The sequence below is a fragment of the Agelaius phoeniceus genome, chromosome 11 (genome assembly GCF_051311805.1).
Source record: "Agelaius phoeniceus isolate bAgePho1 chromosome 11, bAgePho1.hap1, whole genome shotgun sequence".
Classification (NCBI taxonomy): domain Eukaryota; kingdom Metazoa; phylum Chordata; class Aves; order Passeriformes; family Icteridae; genus Agelaius; species Agelaius phoeniceus.
The window spans coordinates 11398702-11424137 of record NC_135275.1 but is presented as its reverse complement, the minus strand read 5'-3'; the positions used below and the strand labels follow the sequence as shown (position 1 = coordinate 11424137).

General features: G+C 48.2%; 1 protein-coding gene across 1 annotated transcript in view; it reads right to left on the bottom strand.

The window, feature by feature from the left end:
• Positions 1-25436, bottom strand: part of NCKIPSD (NCK interacting protein with SH3 domain) — a 50039-nt gene that overhangs the window by 5566 nt on the left and 19037 nt on the right. The window contains exons 2-10 of the mRNA XM_054639961.2: positions 22685-22797; positions 21747-21948; positions 17296-17383; positions 14550-15175; positions 9557-9727; positions 8312-8398; positions 6822-6960; positions 1569-1649; positions 238-366 (exon numbers count right to left, since the gene is read on the bottom strand). Of these exons, the coding sequence (XP_054495936.2) occupies positions 238-366; positions 1569-1649; positions 6822-6960; positions 8312-8398; positions 9557-9727; positions 14550-15175; positions 17296-17383; positions 21747-21948; positions 22685-22797 (1636 nt within the window). The remainder of the gene's footprint in view (positions 1-237; positions 367-1568; positions 1650-6821; positions 6961-8311; positions 8399-9556; positions 9728-14549; positions 15176-17295; positions 17384-21746; positions 21949-22684; positions 22798-25436) is intronic.

Genomic DNA, 25436 nt, shown 5'->3' with positions numbered 1-25436 from the left:
GTGGAAGCCCAGTGACAAATCCACTGAGCTGCCCAGAGCTGCTGGGCAGGGGCTCTCAGACCATTTTTCCCTCTAGGGTTTTGCACTATATTTAAACCCAGTGTAGTGCCAGAGACTAGGAGAGCTGGTTGGTGGTTACAGCACCATCAAGACCCAGTAAGATTCTCCCTCCCCATTTTTCACACTCTCACTCCAGCCCACTGAAACCCTGCCAAGGCAGAGCAGCAGCAGTTCAACCTGGAATGTGGAGATTGAAGGCCAGAAGGACGTTGACAAATAAGTCAGGCAGCTGGTCAGTGGTGTCCGAGGGCAGCCCGTCCTCAATCACATCCAGCAGGAACTGCACAAACTGGGAGTTGAGATGTTCTGCACAAGGAGAAAGGGGAGTTTACAGCACAGTGAAAATAAACCAAGCAACAAGGGACCATCCAAGCCACTTTTATTCTTAAAAACCATTAGTGTCAGCCTCTGGGGAATGAAGGGCTCTTCAAGTGGACTAGACAGACCACTGAAGCACTTTGTGTGAGACACAGTGCAGGGGATTGCTGAAATTCAGTACCCCAAATGGAAATATTTTTTTTGAGTAAACAAAACACCAAATCCTGCTCTAGCTGTTGCAGAACCAATGCCACCAATGAAGGCTTCAAAGTAGGAAGATATTGGCATTCTTGGCCACTGGTTCAGTTAATCTCTTTTAAAAAACCCCTAATAACCTAGATCATTAGTAATAACCCAGTTTTCAATTCAGCTATTAGGAAAGCTCAGGAGCTCATGCAAATAAGTCCACCTGCAGGAAATAACTGTCAGAGTTACACAAGGAGAGAAAAACAGGAGGTGTAGAGGCTCATTCCATTCTCTGCTGCACCACTTTAAATCTTGCACAGGTTTACCCAGGGTTAAGGTAAAGCTGCTGACGAGATATTTATAAAAATCTCTACTGCATTTCTAGGAAAATTAAGCCCAGAATTTCCCAAATACAAAACAGCCGTGGGAAGAAGTGGGCAGGGCTTTCTGGCTGAAATGAAAGGACAGAGGATAAAACAGGGAGACTATTTGCACTTTGTAATTGACCACAATACCCTTAATCATCTCCACTTTCCCTAAGAGCCTGAACTACAGAGAGCTGCACTATCCTACTAGAAGAGAGACCAGAAAGAGGCCACATTATGCAGCTGACAGCCTTAGTGGGTGTTTGTGTAGGGATCTGGGATCTCAGCCTCATCAGCAGACAGTCTCCAAAGCAAGTAAGAGGTGTGTGCTTTCACACAGGCCAGAGGTAAAACAAAATTCCACTTAGTCACAAGGATGGGCAAATCCATGTTGCCTGCAGCATGGCATTCAGTCCTCCATTGCTCTAACCCAGATTTGTGCTGCTCTTTGCAAATCTGGCACCTCAGCCCTGTGCTTCAGCCACCAGGCTCTATTGGTAAAGAACAGACCCTACTCTTGCTGGGCCTTCCACTGAGCTGTCCCTGCCCTTGGCCATCAGGAGAAGCCCCTTTCCTGTGTCTGCCAGCATGCCCCAGACATCCCATCACCAGCTCTGCCATGAGCACAGCCACTCTTACCATAGTGGTGATATGGCAGGGGCTCCCCCATGGAGAACATCATGGCCAGCACCAGTGCAGAGTAACACATCTTCTGATGATCTGCAAGGCAAAGGTCCTGTCATTAGTTCTTCCCAGGATGTGAAACCTTTCCCCAGCTGCAGCTGGGAAGTCACACATTTCATAGAGACATTTAACACTCCTCATTCCTGTACTGACTGAGCAGTAAGGGTGTTTGTCCCCATTTTAGCACAGCACACGCCTTCTGTGCCGTGTGTTTCCAAAGCAATTTAAAAATAATCATAACAAGAGTCCTCTATTTTTTTCCCCTCTACTTCAGAGGATCTGGGCAAACTTGATCTGAATAATTAAAAACCTCCCCTGCACAGTCCCAGGACACATCCCATAGTTACGTAATTATTGAACCCAGAAAAAGCATCCATCTGGCCAGCCCAAAATACTGCCTGTTCCAACCAACACCACCCCCAGACAGACATGCTGCTTGTTACCATCTCTGCACTGCTCTACTTTTGCTACCTCAGCTCTGCCTGAAGGTATGAGAGGTCTCTGGGGAGAGCAGATCACTGCTCAGGCTGTGCATCTGCCCACCTCCCAGGCCACACAGCCCCAGCACTGATACATCCCACAGCCTGCTCGTCCAACACAATTTTTGCTGGCAGCAGCTATATGTGAATGCTCCAAAGAACCCCTGCCAGTGTCTTTCCTGAATTTTAATTAATGGCTCATCAAATGTGGCCTCTGTCCAGTTCAGCAAGTCTGAAGGCAATAGGAAAATGAGTATTACTTAGGTTACCACATGCACTGGCTAAATAAAGTTCAGCTACATCTGCCAGAAAGAGCCCCGGGGCGCAAGGAAACTGAAGGTGTAATTATGAAAAACTGACCAAAGCTACTTTTCATCAGAGGAGAAAAAGGCCTCTTCAATCTATGATGCTTTTCCTGGCCATACTGCTGCCCTGCACAATACACACCAGTTCCAGTGCCCCCTCCAAACCCTTTAAGATATTTCACTTCTCCATGCACAAAGCCATCATCTCTAAGCCTCTGCACCCTGCAGTTTGGCTTTGACTGCACAGGCTGATGCCTTAAATGTCACCACTTACTCCTGCACTTGGCCAAAGGACTTGCAACACTTGGCAGCTCTCAGGTTTACTGTCAGCATGGGGGAAAATGCTATGGAGTCATTCCAGCCCCATGCCCCCTGGAAAGGCAGCTCTGTCAGCAAAGCCTCTCCACTCAAAGCACACTCACACTGTCACAGTTCCACACGATGCCTCAGTTTTCCATCACCAAGTAATTGGAGTAAAAATAGATCATTTGCAGCTTAAGCAGATACTACAGTATGAACAAGATTAAGAGTTTGTAGACCATGTGGCAGAAAAAGAAGGCTGAAAACTGCTGTTTACTCTCTGTAAACAGAGAGGGAAGATATTTAATGACTTCAATATAATTCATACTTCTTATATAAGAAGTTCTCAGCTATAAGGTGACAGTAATGCCAAAGCAGACTGTAGCAGAAAAGGGATCTGACAAACTGTTCACCACATGATTTCTTCATTCTTCCCTCCATGGCTACAGGAGCTGGGTCTCAGAGGAAGGACACTGCAGTAGTAGAAACAGGGAGCTGCTGTTTTCATGTTCCTAGAAAGGCTTTCTTTTGTCAACAAAACATTTTCCCTCATTACATCAGCAGCAATGAAATAAAACAGAGCCAGAAGCTAGTGATAAACATGGCAGTAGCAAATATGGAGGAACAGACTAGAGATGGAAGAGTCTAGTTCTGTACCTCCTTGGTCCATCTGCCATGAACTGATGTCCATTCATCTTGGCTGACAGTAGTCTACAGGACCAGCAGGCAAATTTTGTTCTATTTCCCTAAAGATGACAAATCAAGGAATGCTGAAACCAGCCAGAAACCTGAACTTGGGGCAAATCCAGATGAACCCAGGACACTCACACTGCATAGGCTCTACAAGTTTTAGGGAGCATCCCATCTGCATCAGGACAAGACTCCCAGACTCACCATGCTGAAGAACAGAGTAATTGTCAGTCAAAACACAGCTTTTGGTTTTTACCTTACAGAGCAGCACCAATGGCTGTCAGAAATTAGGCAGTATCAATGCAGCTCTCCTGAAGCAGAGGGACTGCTGACAACAGACTGAAAAGCATCACTGAAGCAGCCATGACAGGTGGGAGAGATACAGCTGTTTGCTTACCAGCCTGCATTGCTCAAAACTGAGATAGTGGTGAGAAACTGCAATCATGTATAATGTAAAAGCATTTCTCAGAGGCCTTCGAAAACCTTGCTTCCACCTTCTAAACACAGCAGTGTGAAATGTGGGCACTGGAAGCAGACACAATTGTCTATGACTGAGGGGAGAAGAGCCTGACAGCTGGCTTGCATGTAAACTGTGCTGCAACAAGGGAGAAAGTCATGATTGTAGGCTGGATTATCCCTGTCTGTTTTCTTTGGAATTGTTCTGGCCAATTCTGTCTTGCTGTGGCTTATTATAAGGTGTTCTAACATGGACAGATGTGCAGGCCAGCTGCAGCAGAGGGAAGGAGCTGTCCAGAAGCAATAAGACCCAAGCATCTACAGAAGAACTGGCCAGCAGCCAACATGCCTGCATCAGTCCCAGGGTAAAGCCCTTCTCACCAAAGGCACCCAGCATGCACAGACAGAGCTTCTGCCCCAGCTGCTCTTCAATAACAAGCCAGGAGGGATCCCACAGAGCTGCTGCAGCCAGTTCCAGCTCCCCAGCTGTGTAGTGTTGGCACTGACTGCCCTGGTTGCAGTCACCCACAGGAGGGATTAGCTATTCCACAGCATGTCACGGATCAGCTGCTAGTCCCCAGTTTTAAGTACCAAAATGAGCTCAAGTCATTCTAGGATTCAAGGTCATGTTTTCACACAAGCTTGCCATTTGCTGGCAGCACATGAAGCAGTAAAGCACCAGCATGGCAGGAGGGAACTACTAATGCCCTGAAACACCTCTGAAGGACAGACACATTTTGGCCAAGGATGGTTACCCCCCTGCAGCCCCACTGTGAAGGCTGAGAGGATTGGATGATGCACAGATGCCATTGCACAAGTGCCTACCATAAAGCTGAGCACAAGGAAAGCAGCACAGGGTGAGGACACTGATTTGTGAGGCTCCTGTATCCACACAGTGGTCTGTCAGCAAAGGAGGAGCACCTTTTCATCCTTCAACTGGACCACCTTACAGCAAGGAGGGAAAAAATCCTCACCTTGAGATGATGCTAGGGAAAGGGAAATGCTGCAGACTGGCAGCCCAGAGGACACAGTAGAGCCACCTCTCACCCACTTCCAATGCCCTACTTTTAGGACCCCAAAGCAGAACTAGGACTTGCTGAGAGACAGGCCTGCTCCAGCCTACCTGGAGATCAGCAGAGGTGTGCAGAAGTCACACAGGTCAGAGCTCAAAGCTCCACACCCACCAAGAGGCTGAATCAGCTGTGCTGTCTGGGATGACACAGCCCCAGGCAAAACACAGCATCACTGCAACCAGCAAGGAGTAAGAAGGGTGACCAGCCCACTCTGCCTGCACAAAGACAGCTCAGGAACAGGGCAGGAGACAGAACCCTGTTTGGGAAGGTGCACAGGGTGCTCACTTGGAGACAGTCTTTGTGAATGAATGATGGAGGCACAATAAATGACAGCACAAAATCAGGAGAAATGCTGCTGCAGGAGCACAGTCAGAGTCCCATAACTAAGCAGCATTTGCTTCTTGGGCAGTAAAACCTCAGCCTGGAGAAGATGCTTCTCAGGCATAACCAGATTAAACACCAAGAGTGTGTAAGTTCTCAGCACAGAATTTATAAGCAGCAGTAACAAAAGAAGAAGCACAGCCAGCACAGGAGTAGTACTTGCAGTCCCACAGCACCAGCCCTTCCCCCTGCCCTGAAATGCCACCCTCCTCACCTCTGAAATGCCTGCACTTCAAAGCATCTAGGCAGAGACAAGTGCAAAGCCTTCTGCAACAGGATTGATTTTCATCTCCCATAGCCCCTTCCACGGGCAGACATGAGATGAGCCCTGTTAATGCTGCCCTGCAGAGTCAGGTTGGCAGGGACTCATCTGAGGTGGGATGCTGGGACAGGAATGTCTATTATGCACGTTCACAGTGGTCATCCAGGACATTTACTCAGCTCACATAAAATGGATGGGCCAGCCCCTGTTCTCTGCAGACCTGTCAAGCCCTACACAGCCTCATCACCAAATTATACCCCTCCACAGCTCCATGACAGCCACAACAAACTAACAGACTGCAATCAGGGCAGCAGGGCTGCAAACACCAGGCTCTTCTAATTTGATCCACGTGGTCACTCAACAGCTACTCTAATTGTGAGTCACAATTAGCATAAGACAATGGATTTTCATGTCCTTTTAAGAGGAATATGCCACTGCCAGTACTGGTAGCCTACAGGTTGGCTTCAAAATGGGGAGCAAAGCTGTGACTGTCCAAGATCAGGCATGTGTGGGGAGCTGGAAGCTCTGAGGAGTATTACTACACGTTCACCTTACTTTTAGGCTTTTTGCCAGCATGTCCTTCTGGATGCCTGGAAATAAAGGACACTGGGCTAAGCAGGAGCTCTGAGGGCACGAAGTACATTTCTGTTAGTAGCAGGGACAGTTCATCCTAACAAATTGAGGAAGATGAAATAGAAGAAACATGAGGGCAAAGCCTGAGAGTATGGAAAGCAAAGAGCTGGGAAAATGTGGGCCATGGCACTATCCCACAAGGACCAGGACTGCAATGCTAACAACAGCACTGCCATCTCTCTAGGCACAGTGGTGGAGAGAAGGCCCTTTGCTTTAACCAGCACACATCTCACTCACCACAATGAAACATCACAAAAATTGGGTATAGAACACTCAAAACAAACTCTTGAAGAAAATGCAGAGATCTTCCTCGAGATCTGCAAGTGTCTCTTGTCAGCATTATGAAACAAAACTGGAACAACTCCAAACAGTGTTTTAAAACATCTACAAGAAGTGACACAGATCATTAATGGCATGTTCAAGAGCTGGAGGGCCTGGCACCATTGGACTGAAACATCCCTTCCTGTGCATTCCCAGTTACAGAGGTAATAACATGAATAACTTTAGAACCAGACACCATTCCCCCCAGGCATGTGGAGCAGCCAAGCAATGGGGGTCCATGCTGCTGCTGCAAATCATGTGATGGGAGCACACATCCCAGGGCTGTGGGAACAGCAGCTCTGGCTCACCCTGTGTGTGGGTCTGCATGTCCCGGGCCAGCTCCATGGGCAGCACAGAATTCACCAGCGTTGAGATCACAGCAGCATCCAGGTTACACATGGCTCCAAAGCACTTCAGCAGCAGCAGGCGCAGGGGCACCCTGTGTTCCTGCAAAACCAATTGGTTACATCAAACCATGTCCTACAGGAGGGCTCACTCTGAGGCAGAGACACAGCTTCTAGAAGCTCCTTTTGTTGGGAAGCCACAGACCTCCCCAGGGTGACATGAACCCAGAAGCTCTAAAAGCTTTTAGCAACAGTACAGGAATCACTTTGCAATAATGTTCACAATTGGGCTGGCTACAGGTTGTTGGCACACGTGGTCAGAGGGCACGTGGCAGCCAGAGCTCAGATCTGAGATGTCCCACATCATCCACTAAATCTGGTAACACACCAGCAACCCATACCTGTCCCCAGCAAAGAGACTCAATGTGCTGGGTAGCCAGGATTCTCTGAGCATGCTAATGAGAGCAGTGTTCACAAAACCTTAAGGTTTCATGACAAGGTAACATTTGCAAGCTTTCTTCAGAAAGGTTTGGGACATGCAAGGATTCCAGCAAAGATGATGCTCAGCCTGCTCCTCCCATGCAGGAGCTCTAAAGCTGAGGTAACCTGCATACTCCACCCTCAGCCAACAACTCCAGGGTTCAGAGAACACAAGAGAGCCAAGCCCTGGCACTGGGCATGACAGCAGCCAGGACAGGACACCCAACTGCTCCTTACCTGGTCAGGCTTCCTTGGAATTGTGGACAGAGAAGAGCAGGCAGTGAAAGTCAGCAGGCTCCGACTGCCCAGCCTGCCTTCCTGCTCTCAGCTATGCTACAGCCCCCCAGTGCTGAGATCTGGGTTCAGACACACAAGTGCTAGATGAAAGCAAAATGCCACAAGACTTGATGTGCTGTAGCTGGGGACGTAGGGACAAGATGGGGAGTCCTAAAACAGAACACTCCAGGAAGGAGGGGGGCAAAGCAACACAGCATAGGTGTTTAAGGCAAAACTTCCATTTCTTCCTCTAAACTGATTTCCTTCCTCACTCCAAAGGTTTCTACTCATTACCTACTTTCCGAATCAAAGTTATTTACCAATGCACAGGACTGCATCAATTAAAAGCAGAGCAATCACAGCCTGTCAGATCTCCCAAGGCATCCTCTGAATTCTTTCCTCTAGACAGCAGCGATGGCAATGCTGTCCCTCAATGGGCCAGTAAAAGCAGCAAGCTTTACCCCTGCCAAGTGCTATCTACTGCTTCAAAGTGTCCAGCATCCTCAGCTCTTTCACACAGCTTTCATGCACAGCATTGAAATTAGCCAGCACTCAAAGGGATATGCTGCAGTTTCAGTGAGACCACAGAACTGCCCTATCCAAGGGAAACATCTTATATACATTCATTGTACCAACCCTGCTCTTGTGCATCTTCAAGGAAATCTTAAAAAGACATTTGGTGCATTTTGCCACCTTACCATCTGATAATATGCCACAAGGGATAGGACAGATTCAAACTCATTCTTCTTGCACATTTTCTTGCAAACTTCTGGGTCTGCATCTGTCTGGAAGAAGGAATTGACAGGTAACCCAGTGACACATCAAAGCAGAAGGTGCCTGTGCAGGGCCTCGAGGGAGTCCACTGCTATCAGATCTCAGTAGCCCCAAAATCTCACAAAGAAACTGAAGGCAGAGCACAGAAACAGGTCAAGAACCATCACTCTTTACCATCAAAGTGCATTCTTGAGAAATGCTTCTGCCATAGAACATGCCTTGGGCTGAAAATATCTAAAACACAACCCAAACAGCACCTGATTGAGAGCACCCCACAGTTACACAGGGCAGCTCCTGCCCTGCTCCCATCCTGAGAAGTACACCTTCTCCCATCCCCAAGTTAGGAGGAAATGGTTGCACAAAATCCCACTCAGCCTTGCCCTGCAGGCCCACAGCAAGGCAGCACAGGCTGTATGCAGAGTGACAAAGACCCTGGCATTTATTACAGAAAATGTACCTGTTTTCTCCAGAACTGGAGAGGACTATAAAATAGTGCCAGAGCAAACCCCACCAGTACCCCTAACAGAGACCATGCCACTGCACTGAGGGCAGTTCCCAAATCATCCCTGGACACAGATGGCCTTGTACATACTAGTGAGAGTGCTGGGACAGTAATCCCACTGCTGCTCAGCATGGGCATGTTCCTCTCCTGTATGCAGAGATGTGTGAGATGAGTTATACTTTCTCACAAAAACAGCTTTAAAACTCACTTTCAAGGCAACCAAAGAATGTTCTTTGCATTTAATGAGCTTAACCCCACAGGTACCTCCCAGCAATGGAGCATATCTTAAGTGGAAGATGTTTTAAATGGGCTTAGGAGTGCAACAACCCTCACCAGAGACTTCCAAGTTTTCTGTGGCAGGTTGGATTTTTTGGAGGTGAGGGTTTATATCCTCTTGTGATAGGTAAGTACCAAAAGTACCATGAACAGCTCAGTAATGCTTTTCAGAACAGCTCTGTAAGGTGGAATGGACGGTAAAGGCAGCTCAAGAGCACTGCAGAGCCCACAGGGAAGGGTAGGGCTTACTGACACTAAAGGATGCACAAGAAACCTGTGCCCCCAAAACAGCAGATCCAGTGGCAACACAGGGGTGAAGGAGGTAAAAAAAAAAGGAGCTTCACCAGCACTGTCTGCTCTGGTCTGCCTGTAAAGAGAGGAATTTACTCACCAGGATGCGAAGCAGCTCCTCCAGGTAGCAGCAGATGACATTCTCATCCTCGTAGAGTGCCCAGCTGCGCTGCTGAGCATCATCCTTGTGCCTGGCCAGATCTGCAAAGATCACCTCCAGCCGCTGCTCGTCGTGGCAGATCTGGCCCGAGGGCAGCCCCGCACTCAGGTTCTGCACGACAGCAAAACCACTGGTTAGTGGGGCCCTGACAGCTGGCTCTTGTTTGGGTGCCTGTTCACTGCAATCTTGTCTCACAACTGCCAGCTGACCTCATTCAGTCAAGAGCTGGCAGTATAAAACCAGTAAGTTTATGACACATGTTATTTCAGATCTCGTACTTTTGGAGCCTCTACCCTCTGTAGATTCTGGAAATCACCCTGAGAATGGGAGAAGCCAAACCAGCCCAGTGTGGGCCAGGACCACTGCCAGGCAGCAGCTGAGCACCCCCAGTGCAACAGACATGTCCTGGACAGCAGACCACCACACTGCACAACTGCCTTCAGGCAGAAGTTGCTCCCTCTGCTGCCCAATCCCTCCAGCCTGAAAGGGACACATCTGCCTTGAATTCTTGGCTCTTGGCTCTTATATGGTGCTCTCCATGCCAGCTGCTCTAGGCCTGGATCCTCTGCAGCAAGAACAGGAACCAATTCATCATGGGCTGCTTTGGTTTTCATTCTGAACAGCAGAGCTTCACTGTTCACTACAGCTCTGAAGTGTGTGGCCACCCAGTAAACCTTACTGCACACAGTCCATTCTCAAACTGCTGTCAACTGCATTCCCACCACTTCTGCCTCACACACAACCCTTGCCATGAAGGTCTCACTCTTCAGTTGCCTTTCCTTTGCTCTTCCTCTCCTTCAAGAAAGAGGGGAGTGGTGAGGGTGCATTTAACCCACCTGAACAGCCGCTGTGCTCTGGGATTTGGGATAAGCCTCTAGGACCTAAGTATATCACATGAAATCACTTGGTTTCCTGAAAGCAAGGCAAGAACGGGGGGTTCAGTACATGGAACTGAGCTGATCACAGGTGAGGTGCCCAGGCACTATTAAGAGAAGTAAGGACTAATTTGTGAAAGAGCTTGGGTTTGGCAGCAGTGACAACAAGCAGCAGGAGATCAGTGAGGTGGAAGAGAACCAAACTGAGAAATTCAAACAACAGGGAAAACCCACTCAATGAGACCAAATTCCTAAAATATTTTGGATGAGGCTGTCTTTCCACATACAGCAACAAGTCATGATCACTCAGTGAGAAAAGGCCTTTACAATTTACCAGCCAGGAACCTGGAACCTCAGGTAAGTCTTAGTCCTTCCAACAGGCTGGCTGTGCAGGCAGGGGCACAAGCCTTTAGGCAGACTTCACTTTGGGAGCAGAGCAGATGGATTTTGCACAGAGATACAGTCCATGTCTTGTGCCAGTTGTGACAGCTGCACATGGATGGCCAAGTGCAGGAGCTGCACCCTTCCTGCCTGTCCCCACCCTCCAGCCCTCTCTGGGAAACACTCCATGTTTAACAGTAATGTCTTGCCTGCTTTATTAGAGACAGACTTGTTAGTCATTTGCTTTGGGATATGAACTAATTTAGGACTTCAAGTCCATGCTTCAGTCATAAAATAAAGACATTTTCTTGTTGCTGCTTCTTATATAATTTCTGTCAAGCAGGTAATGAAGGAAGAAGCATGCAGGTTTAACACAAGCCTCTGTCCACACTTGAAATTTTGGGAAGCTGTGGGTGGTCTAGCAGAATAGCAGATAGCCAGCTATAAGAGAGCACAACAGCTTTCAGGAGCTGAGTACAAGCATAAGAATTTCCCTCTGAATGGTGATTTATCAGAAGCAAATACATTAAGAGACTTGCTTCATCTTGCCACCCCCCTGCTTCTCCTTAGGAGGACCTACAGCATTTCAGTGTCACCTGCCTGTCCTCAAGTGTCCCAGCTGCTTGGGAGAGGGTTCTCCATTATGTGCCTTACATCCTCCTCACTGGAGCACTGCAGGGCCAGTCCCACCTCAATCCACTGCTGGGACTCTTTTTGGACGACCATTTTAATGAGTATTCATTTTAATGATCCCTCTACTCAGCATCTTACCACTAATCTACTTTCTCCAATCCTTCATCTGCAGCCCTTAATGACTCCACCGAGCATCAGGCTTGGATGGACTTGGATGAGATCAATCCATTAACAAGCTATTCCATCTGACCATGTAACTACACCTCACACTGTCTCAGTGCACTTTCAGCACCATTCTCAGCCCTCCCATCACCAGAATCAGGTCTCTGCTTATTAAACATCTTGGCAGCTACTACAACATGCAGCATCATCATATGGCCATTTCCAGGACTCTGCTGGAGAGCCCATAAGCAGAGGGAGGTTTCAGTATTTCTAACAATGCCACTTTACATTATCTTGCTGCTTCAAATAGTTCCCTGCCCCCAGCCCAGCAGAACAAGCTGCTACAGGGATTTCATTCTTCCTTAGCAGCCCAAAACCATTTTGGGAACTTTATCATACCCACACTGCTCAGAGGTGGCCACATCTGCCATGCAAACCCAGCTGCTGTCCTGGCCATTTCTTCTTTTCCCCTGCCTCCCTCCCCCCATACCCCACCAGCAAGTGCAGTGGATCACCAGTACCATGGGTACACACACCCTCCCTCCAGATGAGCCCCAAAATCATACAGCAGGTTTTCAAACACACTTCATGGGGACTGCTCTGGGAATTGCTCTGTCCTCTGGGCAGCAAACCATTCCCACAACATTATCCACAGAAACCAGACAGCTAACACTGGACCCAACACATGCAGACCTCCACGCTCCTCAGTGAGTTCCCATGAAAGCCAGCTCCAGTTTGGACAGTCACTGCAATGCTGCCTTGGAAAAGAGGTTTCAGTCCCTTTGTGCATCTTACCCAGTCACTGTGACATTTATCAGGAGCTAGCTCGTGGACAAGAAGAGGGACCATTTCCAAGGCCAGGCCAGATGCTGACACAGGGAAGGCAACCTGCCAGGATTGCTCCTGCAGATCCCAAATAGTTTGGTACCTCTGAAGTATCTTTCCTTAGGTGTGAGCTCCTCAGCACCCTCCTTGTCTCTGCTGTTCCCCCAACTTAGTCTCACATTACCTCTCAAAAAGCAGCAGCAGGATGCTGTCCCAGCATCTTTTATTCTCTAAAAAAACCACGTGCCTGTACAGACTCCACATTGGAGGAGCAGCAAGGTAAATAAGATGGAAGTACTATTCAACCTTCAGAAGGCACTGGGGATAGAAGAGAGGTAAGGGATTCTGGAACAGATTTAGTCAACCAGTGAGCTGACTTTAAATTAAGACTGCAAAATAATAGAAAGGATATAGCTAATTAAAGAACATGATACAAAAGGTTGAAGCAGGTATGGTATCTACTATGAGCAGACCAAAGCTTTAAATCAAAGCTGATATCTCACCCTGTTTTAGGGAGTAGAAGAAAAGCCTTGAAAAATATGCAAGAGAGGAGTTGCCATGTATTTGCATGGATTGGGGAGTAGAGGGATTTCAAAAGCTACAAATTAAAGAAAAAAATTCCTTGACCTAGAACTGACAACTCAGCAACAATTCTACACAGAAACCCCTGAGACTGTGGAATGATTTGGTATAACGAACAACACAAAGTCAACAATAATAATTTGTACCACTAAACCACACTAGTGAAGCTGCAGCAGTGCAGCCACCCCACAAGCACACGTGAGCACCCTTCCAGCTGTCAGAGCTAGTTCAGTCTTCTGCACCAGGTGAACAACCTCACCTGGGACCAGGCCCCCACCTATCAGCAGAGCTGTATCATCTGGCTGGGACACTGAGAAAAAATGCACCCCACATCCACAACATTTACACCTGAGCACTGTGCAAACCCATCCAGGCTCTCCTTCTGAAAGCAGTACTGCTCAAGATAGGTATGACAAGGTATTATGAGATGGGAGAGGATCTTCTGCTGTGTCTCCATATATTATTGGTGATTTTAAAATCCCACAGATCTCCTAGATGACAGATATCATATCAGTTACCAGAAGATCCATACTATTCCCTGCGCCAGCATCACCTTCTTCCCATCCTTTTCAGGCTGGTCTGCAGCAATGGCCATGAAATTGAGGCTTTCAAATCCCCTCTGCAGAAACTTGGCACTAAATAACTTCTGTGGAATTAAGCTTATTGTGTCCTGAGTACAGGTATGAATGATAAAAAAAAATATTCAAATCTTGGACAAGGTGCAAATACCAGAAAACTGAACTTCTCACCATGCAAGACAGAGCCAGAACATTTGCTTGAACCAGCTACATTTTTTTGCTGAATCTAGATCACACATTGACAAGGCATTGTTATTGGAGAAGGAAGCAATTAACCACTGGGTTATGGCCACAGAGACTTGAAGATTGCTTATAGGGCCCTCTATTCAGTACAAACAGTCAACCAGATTATGATTTGATGTAAAATCTGAACGTCATTAGTCTTCCATATTCAAATGCCTCCAAACAGTTCATTATAATCTTGCTATTAGCAATGGAATTCCAATCTTAGAAGTTTGTATGATGTGCACCCCTCAGGGCTGCACTGAGCAAGCGGGAGCTGAAATTTATTATCCCTCCAGCTAAAGCAGAGGGCTGCCCAGGTGCACTTCACCATTTCAATGACTGATGCAGAGGGAGAAAGATAGGATTATTGTGACATAAGGCTTATTTAGAACAAGCTCCAGATACTGCTCCAACTCAAGGCTATGTTGTACATCTGCAGCTCACCTGGGGAATAAACTCACCTGTTTCCCACTTCTCTGCTAACAGTACTAGGACCTGGCTTAAACCCCTGGTTCCCCTGGCTTGATGTTTACCCCCCTCTAGCACCTTTCCATTTGGGATCTCACTGCATTTCTCATCCCAAACATCAGGAGCTCACTGAGCTCATGACACCTTATCCTTGATGCTCAGAGGTGGTGAGCAGCATCCCCACTCCAGCCTGACACACATTACCTTACTCTCCACCACGGAGATGAGGATCTGCTCCATGATGCTGCTGGTGGCAGGGACAGAGGTCTGGATGTGGCCGATGACGATGCCGATGGCCACGCGGGACAGCTCGTAGCTGAGGTGGGTGTTCCTGCGCACCAGCTCGATCAGTTCCGCACCGATTGTCTTGGGCACGGAGGCCACCAGGCCACCGGCTTCTGCTGGCAGCGACTCCACCCCAGCTGCCTTCTTATCCTCCAGGCAGAGGTTGCTGAAGGCATCCAGGCTTGCAGGGGGGGCCGGGGCAGTTTTCTTTACCTGAGAAGTCTTCTCCCCATCCACATTGTGGGACCTCTGGGTCCCCCCTTCGGCTGGCGGAGCTGGGGCATTCCTCTTGGACTGGGGAGATTTGCTGGTATCCTTTGGGGAGGTCCCGTAACGGGAATGGGAGACGGAGCCGCTGTCCAGGTTGCGGGTGATGGTGGTGTGCACGCTCCGGCTCGGGACAGGGGGTGGGGTGTTGGCAGGACTGGAGGTGGCTGTGGGGAGAGCGCTCTCGGACACAGAAGAAGCAGTGTACAAGGTATCCAGGGATGTCGTGCTTATAGAGGAGGCACTAGAAGCTGACCCAGGAATAATTTCAACAGCATCTGAAAGGGAACAATTAAACATGCCTTAGCAACAGCATCAAAGGAAAAGAGAAAAAACCCAAATTGCTACAGCACAGTCCATTAAAAGGCTCATTGTGCATCCGACCAGAGCAGTTTAACTCCTCTTCCTGCCTCCCTTATCTCAAAGCAAAATTCTACCAGTTCTCTCTGGAGCATACCCACACAATCACCTCTTTAGAAAGGGGAAAGCTACTCTGCGGAGACGAATACCCTTCAAAGGGCTTAGTGTTTTACACAGGGGGAGGGAGGGTGAAATGGACAGAACTAAGGGACAGAAGTCTTCTCCCCCTGGGTTAGGCTTTCTCTGTGTTAAGGACATAAGCCCTCACTTTTGAAAGATGGTGCCTCAGATTTGCAAGACACAGAAGGCTTCACACACAAGCCTGCACCTCCCTCTTGCACTGACCTCACGCTTAGCACTGACAGTGGAGGAAACCCTTGACTGACAGCCTCTTTAGTCCCTCCCTTTCAGCACTCTCCCAGCATTTGATCATGAGCCCTGCAGCCCTGCTGGCACCCACTGATTTCAGTAGCCCCCACACTATCTACTCTACTGCATTTCTACCCGCACCTCTAGTTTTGACTAGCTCTAGCAGTGGGAGTCCCACCTTCCAAGGGAAAAAATCCACAACAAGCAAAGAGATATTAAGATTTTTCTTTCCTTTAACCTGGTCTTATATATAGTTTTGGTTAACCTTATCCATTAGTTTCTAGAGGGCAGAAATGTATCCGAGTTCTTCCCTGACTATGAAAACAATTACTTGGACAAACAGTGGGCTAGCTGGAGCTTCCCAAGAGCAGCTGGTGTTAGTGCTGGGGGAGAAGGAGCTGTCCCCCAGAAGGAGCTGCTGAGGAGCTCAGCTCTCACAGAGGACAGTTACCCACACACATGCCCAAAGGAAGAAGCAGTGGGACTGATGTGAAATGCCTTTGCTGCCCCCTTCCACAGGCAACTCCAACCCTTTGTGCTCCATCAGTGCTAGGAGCCCTCCACCAGTCCATCCACCACTCCTCCCAAAGTACACACCACCTAGGGAGAAAAACTGGGCCCTTCACTCCCACACAGGTTCAGCATCCCCCTTTTTCCTCCTCCTCACAGAGGATCAATCATGACTCATAGCTCCCCCTATGCTTCATTAAGTAATGAGTTGAAGGAAACTGACCTTTGCAAATTCCCACCACTCCAGTGAAAAATGGCTCAATACCATTAAGCACCATTAAGGAAGCTGGTGCCAGTCCCAGGTCTCAATTACCTGCAAGTCAATAGCTCTGCCCTGCTCCACACAAGGGGACACGAGTGGGCTTGAAATGGGCTGAGTGTCACCAATGGCATCACTGTCACAGCACAGCAGAGCACTTGGGCAAGCTGGCAGCAAGTCAGAAGGATAAGCACTACTGTGTCAGCCCAACCACGCTGAAGATGGAGAAGCTCCAGCCCTGACCCCATGGTCCTGCCCTCCAGTGTTTCTCACTAGCAGCTCCTCTGCCTGTGGGCAGCACATAGGCAGATGTGTCCATGGTATTATTACTGCTCCTTACAGGTACCAGACACTGAGTTAATGGAAATCCAACCACTGTACAAAGAAAGTTCTCAGCAGATTGGAAGTTGAGACTGCATTAAAAGCAGTGAGCTCCCCTGGTAAAGTATCACACACTGCAAGGGAATGCTCCCTCTGCCTTGTTGGGAGACAGCCATGGTGTCTGTGGGAAAAAAGGGATCTTAAACCACTGACTCAGGGCACTAGCCAGACTAGCCACATGAGCAGGCAGAGAGTTGCTCCTTGGAGAGCCACAGGCAATGAAGGAACAGGGGGATGCTGTACCTGGTACCCATCTACAAGCTGCTCAGACCCTCCCAAATCAGAATAGGCTTGAAGGAGCACTGGTCACCAGCTCAGGACCAGTAGCATTAAAACCTATAGGAATCAAGCTGTATACATTTCATAGATATATTTGTAAGGATATAAACCATAATCAGAATTCAAGGAATGCATAAGGATGCTCATCTAAGCACAAAGCAGAAGCATTCAGGCCTCATGGCTGTTACATCACCCAGTGTCTGCTTCATGCCCAAGACCTGGAGAGCAGCTTGTCCTTACTTTTAATGGGAGCAGCAATCTGTGCGTTCTTGCGCTTCTCTGGAGGTGGGGGGGTGACAGGAGCAGCACGATGAGCCTGTGGTGGGATCTGTAAGGAGAGATTGCAGAGCAATCAAAGGAGGTTGACAATAAAGATATTCTCTTTATGAAGGCTTCTTTCTCATGTGCATGGGTAGATTTGTCCTTGCATCTCTCTTGTCATTTGGGGCAGTTTTCTCAGGAGGACAGATGCTAACGGGCAGCCTCCCAGAAGAACAAAGCAGGACTCAAACTGACTTCATCCTCTCCCTGTGACAGGCAAAGCAGCCCTTGTTTAATTGCTGTGTTCAGAAGCACATGGCACATATGTCGTGTAGACCTGTCAAGCATTTACTCCCCCTTTATTCCAAATGCAATCCCACACACTTAACATGTCTCCACATTACTCTCAATAGCTCCACAGAGGCTGCAAACAGAGTGTGTATTTACACACTCTTCTGGAGAGATCCATTACATCAGCTACAAATACCCTTGCAGAAAGACAAAGCCAAGGACTGCAAATATGTAAATGCCTTTTCTATGCTTTCAAAGCTATTTCTGCTCATGCAGGGAGAAAATAGGGTTTGACCCTCTGTAATACTCTGCTACCTATAGCAAGACACACTTGGAAAAGCTTTGCCAGGCAGTTGCATTAACTCTCCACATCTGGGGTTTCTTGTGCAAGTCTCTTCTTCTAGGATTGCCAAGCCAGCAGTGTACAAGCCCCAGACCCAGACTCCTACACTCATCTTTTCCTGTCAGATCTAAATACCATGATCACCAATATCACATTCACCCACAGTTACTCCAGTGAGGTGCAGCCTCAGGGTTAACCTCTAATCAGCAGAGCATCACTGAACAGAGCAGCCAAGCTAGGTGGGAGCACATTGCAGCACTACACCAGTCCCCCCAGCCCAGCAACTCAGGGCCAGGAGACTCTGCTTGGGACCTCTCAGGACTGCTGGGATTCAGAGCCTGCTGCCTCAAATGTGCCTCTGCTTTTATGAGATATTGCAATCACTGTCTGTGGCCAAACTTCCTAGGGGAGCACAGGAAGGGAAAAGAGGTGATAGCCTGAATGCCATGGGTAACCTGGCTTTCAACCATTTGGAATCTACAATGACATTCAGTCCACCACAAGTGAAAATTTTCCAGGTTTGTTTAGCCCCAGAAGAGAAGTTTTTCTGTGCCCTGTCATTGCTGCATAGACCTATATAAACACCACTGAGGGCACAGAGCTCTGCCACTCTGCCACCCCAGAGTGAAAATCTGAGACGGCCCCTGAAGGGTCTCTATCTTACATTAGCTCAGCAGAAACAGAATGAGAAATGTATTTTTACCCCCAGATCCAGGAAGGGCAAAAACTTCATCTGAAATGGGAGCAAAGATATTCCTATAAATAGAACACCTTCAAAAGCCACCTCAAATATTCACAATTCCATGCCAAAAGCTGACCATGTGCTCACAGCCTGTGTCTAGTTCCACTAGACAAGTGAAGACAGCAGTTTACACAAAGACTTTTAAAAAAGGATCTCTTAGTCCCTTTCCCACCCAACACCAAATACATCCAGCCTTATACCATGCCATATAAAAAGTCCCTTTACAAGTGCCTTCAGCCAGTGAATTAGCACAGGACACTGCTGCAGACTCCCTGCCTGCACACTCGGCTCCTGTCAATCCACCCCACATTGTTCTCTGGGTGGAATGCTATCCAATACTTGCATACAGCTTCAAAAATTATCTGTGTTGGTCCAAAAAGAGACTGCACAGCTGAGAGAGGTCAAGCAGATCAGGAGGGGTCTCTGCATTGCCACGGTTGGCAGGCTGGCCCCAAATCCAGAAAGCTCAGCTGTGCTAAAAGCAGAGCCCTGTCTGCAGAGTGCTGGAGCTGACAGCACGAGTTGGAGCTGCTTGGCATGGCACAGCCACGATTACTGGGGCAGTGGGATTTAGCAGCCAGGCAGGCTCAGAGCTTAGCACAGATGCATGACATTGTTTGGAGATAGCAAGGGTTGGGTCATTCTGGAGTATTTCCATGGCTTCCAAATTTACCACACAAATTTAAGAGTTATCACAGGCTGGTGCTTAAATTAATAGATGTACAGACAATGCTAGCTCAGCCCCTGCCAGTTTAGACAGCCACACACCACAGTACAAGTGGCTGCAAGAAGAACATGAAGCATCACAGGAATTTCCCTGTGCCTGCCTGAGCCACATGATCAGGAGCTGTGGGGTGTAACCAATGGCCATCCCCTCCCTCCACCCCACATCCTAGCCACTACCTGGGGCCAACGGGAGGATGTAAAACACCAAAATCCCCAAAGGAAAACCTCCCTCCTCTGTGCAGCTGTCATGCACAAGGTGACCATAGAGGAGTCCTTGAAGTTCAGATCCCACCTGTCCAGAGGGGAAAAGATGAGGGACCTTACCAAAGGTTTAAATAGAAGCAACTGTGCTTGTGTTAAAACTCTCCCTTTCCCCAGGCCTCTATTAGGGCACTGTGAGCTTCCTCAAATCCACAGATTTTACACATCTGCTGCCTGTCCTTTACTCTTTTTCAAGGACTGATAGCAGGCTGTGCTCCCTGTGCTGCTCAAAGACAAGAGCTGACTTTACCACAACACTCTCATTCCCTTTGCAGCCAAGCAGGCAGAGAACATCACCACTCTGACTCCTGGGAGCAATGTTATTATAGTAGTACCCTTTAAACAAAATAATAAAACAATAAACCAAATTAACAATCTCCCACCCACCACCTCCTCCAGGCAAACTCTGCCAAGACAGACACATTGGTCTGTAGCAAAGGTTTCTGGAGATGAGCATCACAAACTCACTGAGCATGCACAAATGCAGCAGACTGACTAAAATACTCCAAGAACCCAACCTCCACCCTTGGCAGCTGGTATGGCAGCAGCCCCAGCCCCCCACCTTATGCCGACTGTGGAGGAGCTGAAGCACAAATGCCCTCACCAACTACTGCAGCCAGTTCAGTCCTGGGAGCAAAACCACTGAGAGGAAATCTCAAATTTTGCTTAGGTTTTCAGATGCAAACAGTAAATGCATTTGAAAATCCCAGGCAATGAAAAGCACATGCCAAGACCTCTGCTCCTCTGGAGCTAGTGAGAAAGTTCAGATTTCAGTAGGTCTCCTCTTAGGCTACTGCATAACCAGTGGAAGAAAGCAATGCTGCTTCCTCTACTTTGTGTTTTCAAAGCACTCAGGAAATCCACTGAGCTGTTAAAATCTCAAGGAGCCCTTTCAGCACAGGGCTGAGCTGGAAGCTCTTCAACTGCATCCTCAGTGCCACCCAGACAGAAACAGTTCTTTGTCAGCCAAGGAAATTCGTCTTCCTCCTTTTTGGCAAGCAACCAAACCACAGACCAGATAAAGACAGGGAATCAGCATGGAGAATGGGCTGTAAGGTGCCCCATTTGCTTAGCCCTTAATGTACAGGCTTGAGAATGGAGCTAGCTTGACTGCCAAAGAACAGAAATGAATGCTGAGGAGAAAAATGGGGTTTGTAGGAATTGCTGTGTTCACCCAGAGCTACCTTTCATCTCCCCAAACTCACAGTTCTTCAAGTGTAAAACAAGCCTCATCTGCTAGGGGTGACAGCAGATCAGTGCCTTATAAACACAATACCTCCAAACACTCAGTCCAGAGAGATGAAGAAAAATTACAGTGCATGTGTTCATCTGTAGGAGGAATAAAATGCTCATCCTTGCTTGGTGCCTTTAGCCCTAAGATCCAGCTACACCTACACAGGGAAATCTGGCACATCATTCATCCCCAACAGCCACAGTCCCATCCTGGGCTGCCACTTTGAAGCCTCACTGACGCCACACTGTAACCTTGGAACTGCGTGTCGCTGAGATAAAAAAAGATCTGCTTTAAATCTTATTTCCTGCAATTTGCCTTTAATTCATCATGATAAGCAACCTTCAGACAAAGCAGGATCTTTGGGGTTTTTTTGGCTCCTTGTTTTGTTTGGAGTAGTATAAATAGGCAGCCACAGCAGATAAAATGCTTAAGGACCAATGATCTTGTGCAGACATAACAAGGGGGAAATGAAGCAGTGCTGAGTGCTTGGAGGGAGCTCTACTGCTCATGTCAAAACTGCTTTTCAAAGCATTCTCCAGGGAGCCTGCAACTCTTTTAGAAAGTTGCCAGGAAATAGTCACACAGTACAGAGTGGATTTTGCATGTTACCATAAAGCCATGGACCCTCAAGGATTCCAAAAAGCATGACAACTGAAATTGGCAGAGGGACTGTTCCAGATTTCTTAGACACCAACACTTCACACTGCAGTAATCCCAGGTCAGCAGCACAAACACCTGATTTGCAACTTCAGCTGCCAAGGCATTTTATTCAGCAGGACAAGAAACATCCCAGCACCAAAGGAGGAACCCAGCGGGTGTCCAGCCCCTGTTACCTGGTAGAGACCTTCATCCTCGCCCTCGAACTCGGTGTTGGGGAGGCTGTGGTGCCGCTCGTAGCCGGTCCTGCACACCCCGTTGGGCTGCCGGGACACATCCAGGTGGTGGTCACTGGAGGACTGGGTCATCACTGTCCCCTGGGGGGTGGGAGAGTGGCTCTTACGGGACACAGTCTCCTTCCGGTGATGGATCAGCTTTCTGAAACGGAATGATGACATCGGGAAGGGCAACGCTCAAGGGACTGACCGTGCTGCAACATTGAAATTATTTTTTAATGATTTATTGCTTTTGGGCTATATATACCAGAATGGGCTACATTACTCTGAACACCAGCTCCAGTTTCATTAACAACTAAGGAAGCACTTCTGGGGGAGGAAGGAAGAGGCTTTGCAAAAGCCCATAATTTATTCAGCAGTTCACTGGAGAAAAATGCCTCTTCCTCGGGGGAGAGTCACATATTGCATTGCAAGCTTCAGAAATTGCCTGCACTTTAGAATTGCTGTTCAACCGAGATTAAACCAGCATGCCTCAGCACAGAGTCTGAGGTGTCAGAGAAAACAAAAATTCTCCTCACAAGCAATTATTTGAGAACGTATTAAAGACCTTGTGTCACATGCCAAAAACCTCTACAATTCCTGGCTGGTAAAGCAGAGAAAATGCAGCCAGAAAGGTTTTGGATTTCTCCTCCAAGCCTACAATGTGGCTGAGAATCTCCTCTTCTTGGCATACACAGAGAGAGAGGAGCAAGGCCAAAGCTCTCCTTTGCTGGACACAGTTGTCAGGAGAAGCAGCAGCAGCTCAAACACTGGGAAGCAGCAGCACTTTGAGGAACAGAGGCTCAAACCAACAACATCCAACATCCCCCATGGACAGAATGACACTGTGACCACCCTCCATCTCTCAGCCAGCTCTCCCAGGTGCCCATCATACTTACTGGAGGACATCTCTCTGCTCCAGGTTGTATTTCCCCCCATTCTTCATGGCTGCATTGTGCACAGCCTCAATGGCACGGTCAATGGACTGGAGAACCACATCCTGCTCCAGCACCTGAAAAACAACATCCAACATGTTACTGTGCCCTTCAGCTGAGGTTCTTTTGCACCAGAGGTTATGGCAGGAGAGACCACAGTACAGTAAACTTCCAGAGTTTATGTTTGGGAAAGAAAGTCACTGTTACAAGCACCAAAGTCCGATGATCCCTACAGGGAGTTCAGAGGCAAAGCTTCAGGATCATGCAGCAGCCTCGAATATTTAGCCTGCTGCAGGGAGGTTTTGAGATCCCACTGCAAAGCCAAGTTTATCCCAAGTCCAATTATTCCTCCTCTTGCTGCCTTCCTGTGGAGCAAATTCATAACTGTGAATGTGACAGCTGAGATCTGGTGGTCTCCAAAGTCCATTTGCTCTGAATGATTTTTTTTGCTCACTTTTTTCTTGATGGTTTTTGTTCTTGTTTTGTAACTTGAAACATCTTTTCCAAATCACTGAATCACTAGGTTGGAAGAGACATTCAAGATCATAGAGTCCAACCCAGCCCTAACACCTCAACTAAACCATGGCACCAAGTGCCACATCCAGCCTTTTAAAAAACACATTCAGGGATGGTGACTCCACCACCTCCCTGGGCAGACTATTCCAGTACTTTACCACCCTTTCTGTAAAAAACTTTTTCCTAATATCCAGCCTTTATTTCCCTTGGTGCAGCTTAAGAAAGCTGTGTTCTCTCATTCTGTCAGTGCTGCCTGGAAAAAGAGACCACCCCCACCTGACTACAGCCACCTTTCAGGGAGTTGTAGGGAGTGATAAGGTCACATCTGAGTCTCCTTTTCTCCAGGCTGAGCACCCCCAGCTCCCTCAGTGGTTGCTCACAGAGTTTGTGTTCCCAGCCCCTCTCCAGCCTCGTTATCTCCTCTGGACTCACTCAAGTGTCTCAAGGTCCTTCCCAAACTGAGGGGCCAGAGCTGGACACAGCACTCAGAGTGTGGCCTCACCAGTGCCAAGTACAGGGCAGAATGACCTCCCTGTTCCTGCTGGCCACACTGTTCCTGACACAGGCCAGGGTGCCCTTCTTGGCCAGCAGGGCACACTGCTGGCTCATGCTCAGTCAGATGTTGACCAGTACTCCCAGGTTCTTTTCTGCCTGGGCACTGTCCAGCCACACCATCCCCAGCCTGGAGCACTGCAGGGGGTTATTGTGGCCAAAATGCAGCACTCAGCACTTGGATTTATTAAATCTCCACCCAAGCTGTCACAGCAACATTTATTCCTCCTGCCAGCTGGTTTAGCACTTGTTACTGCAGTTAAAATAAACAGCAGCCTTGAAACACCAAAGACGCCACTCCCTGGGCTCCCAGAGGAGGCTGGAAGGGGAACAGGAAGATAAAGCAGGTTCCTACACTTGTGACAGTCCAAAAGGCTTTGTTTACCAACAGTTGATATGCCTACAGGAGAGAAGACCTTTACAGGACTAAGGCAGATGGCAAAGGACACGATACCGAGTCTCTGGCCCACAGGTCTCCCATAAGCTGCCCCTGGTGCCAGCACCACCCATTCAGTCCCACTGCTCCAGCCTCAGCCGTGCACGAGGGGAGGAGGGGAATGCTCAGACTCTAATGCTCACTGCAGCTGTTTGAACACTAAATCCCTCTTTCACTTGCTTTCGCCCCCCTCTCTGTGCATCAGAGCCACTATTTATCCAGCCAGGCAGCGGCTGGATTCTCATCAAGGATGCACCTTAATTGGCCTTAGGGGGCTGCAGAGCACAGAAGGGAAGCCCTCCCCACCAGGGCCAAAAGTGCCTGCCTCCATAACACTGGCATGCAGTTTCCTGATAACATCCTATGTATTATTTATATCCTGGTTAATTGCTTAAGCAAATGTGAATTAACAGCTACCACAGACTGTGGGGAAAAAAGCAAGGTGTGGATGAGAGACCTCTTCTGCAATACTCAGCTTTAAAAAATTTAGGAGGGTTGTCTTTTTTTTTTTTTTTTGCTGGTTTGTTTTCCCAAGTAAAATAGACAGGGAAGAAAGCAACTGGGGAAAACTTTAAAAATAAAACCAAATTTGTTAAAGTATCAGGTCAAGAACAAAACCAACACTCAGAATTCAGCTTTGGGATGAAACCTCCAAGCAGCCCCATGTGGCCTAGGGATATGGCCTAGGGAGCATTTCATCATCTCTAACCACAGAACTAAGGAAATGGAGCAAAGTGTATTTGAACACATTCCAAGGAGGGTTGGAAGGAACGGCGAGTTATTTCAGCGAGTTCACCTCATTTTCTGAAAAGATAAGAGAAAATTACAGCAAGCTGCATGCTCTCTCTGGGAAAGGGGAGCACTGCAGAAGTCTCTAGGGGAATGCCAGTATTGCTCTGAGTGCCACAGACCCCTGCCCTCTGCACACCCCACCTGCCCTCCTGCACTCCCACAGGAGTCCCCCCAGTCTGATCATCCCAGGGAAGACAGCAGTACAGAGCACTGAATCCTACTGAACAGCTCAGCATCTCTGCCCTCTTCCACAGGGCACATCAGCACAGTGCACAGGAATCCATCCACGGGCTGGAATCATAGAATGGTTTGGGTTGGAAGGGATCTTTTAAATATTCTAGTTCCAACCCCCTGCCCTGAGTAGGAATGTCACTCACTAGACCAGATTGCCCAGGGTCCCATCCAACCTGGCCTTGAACA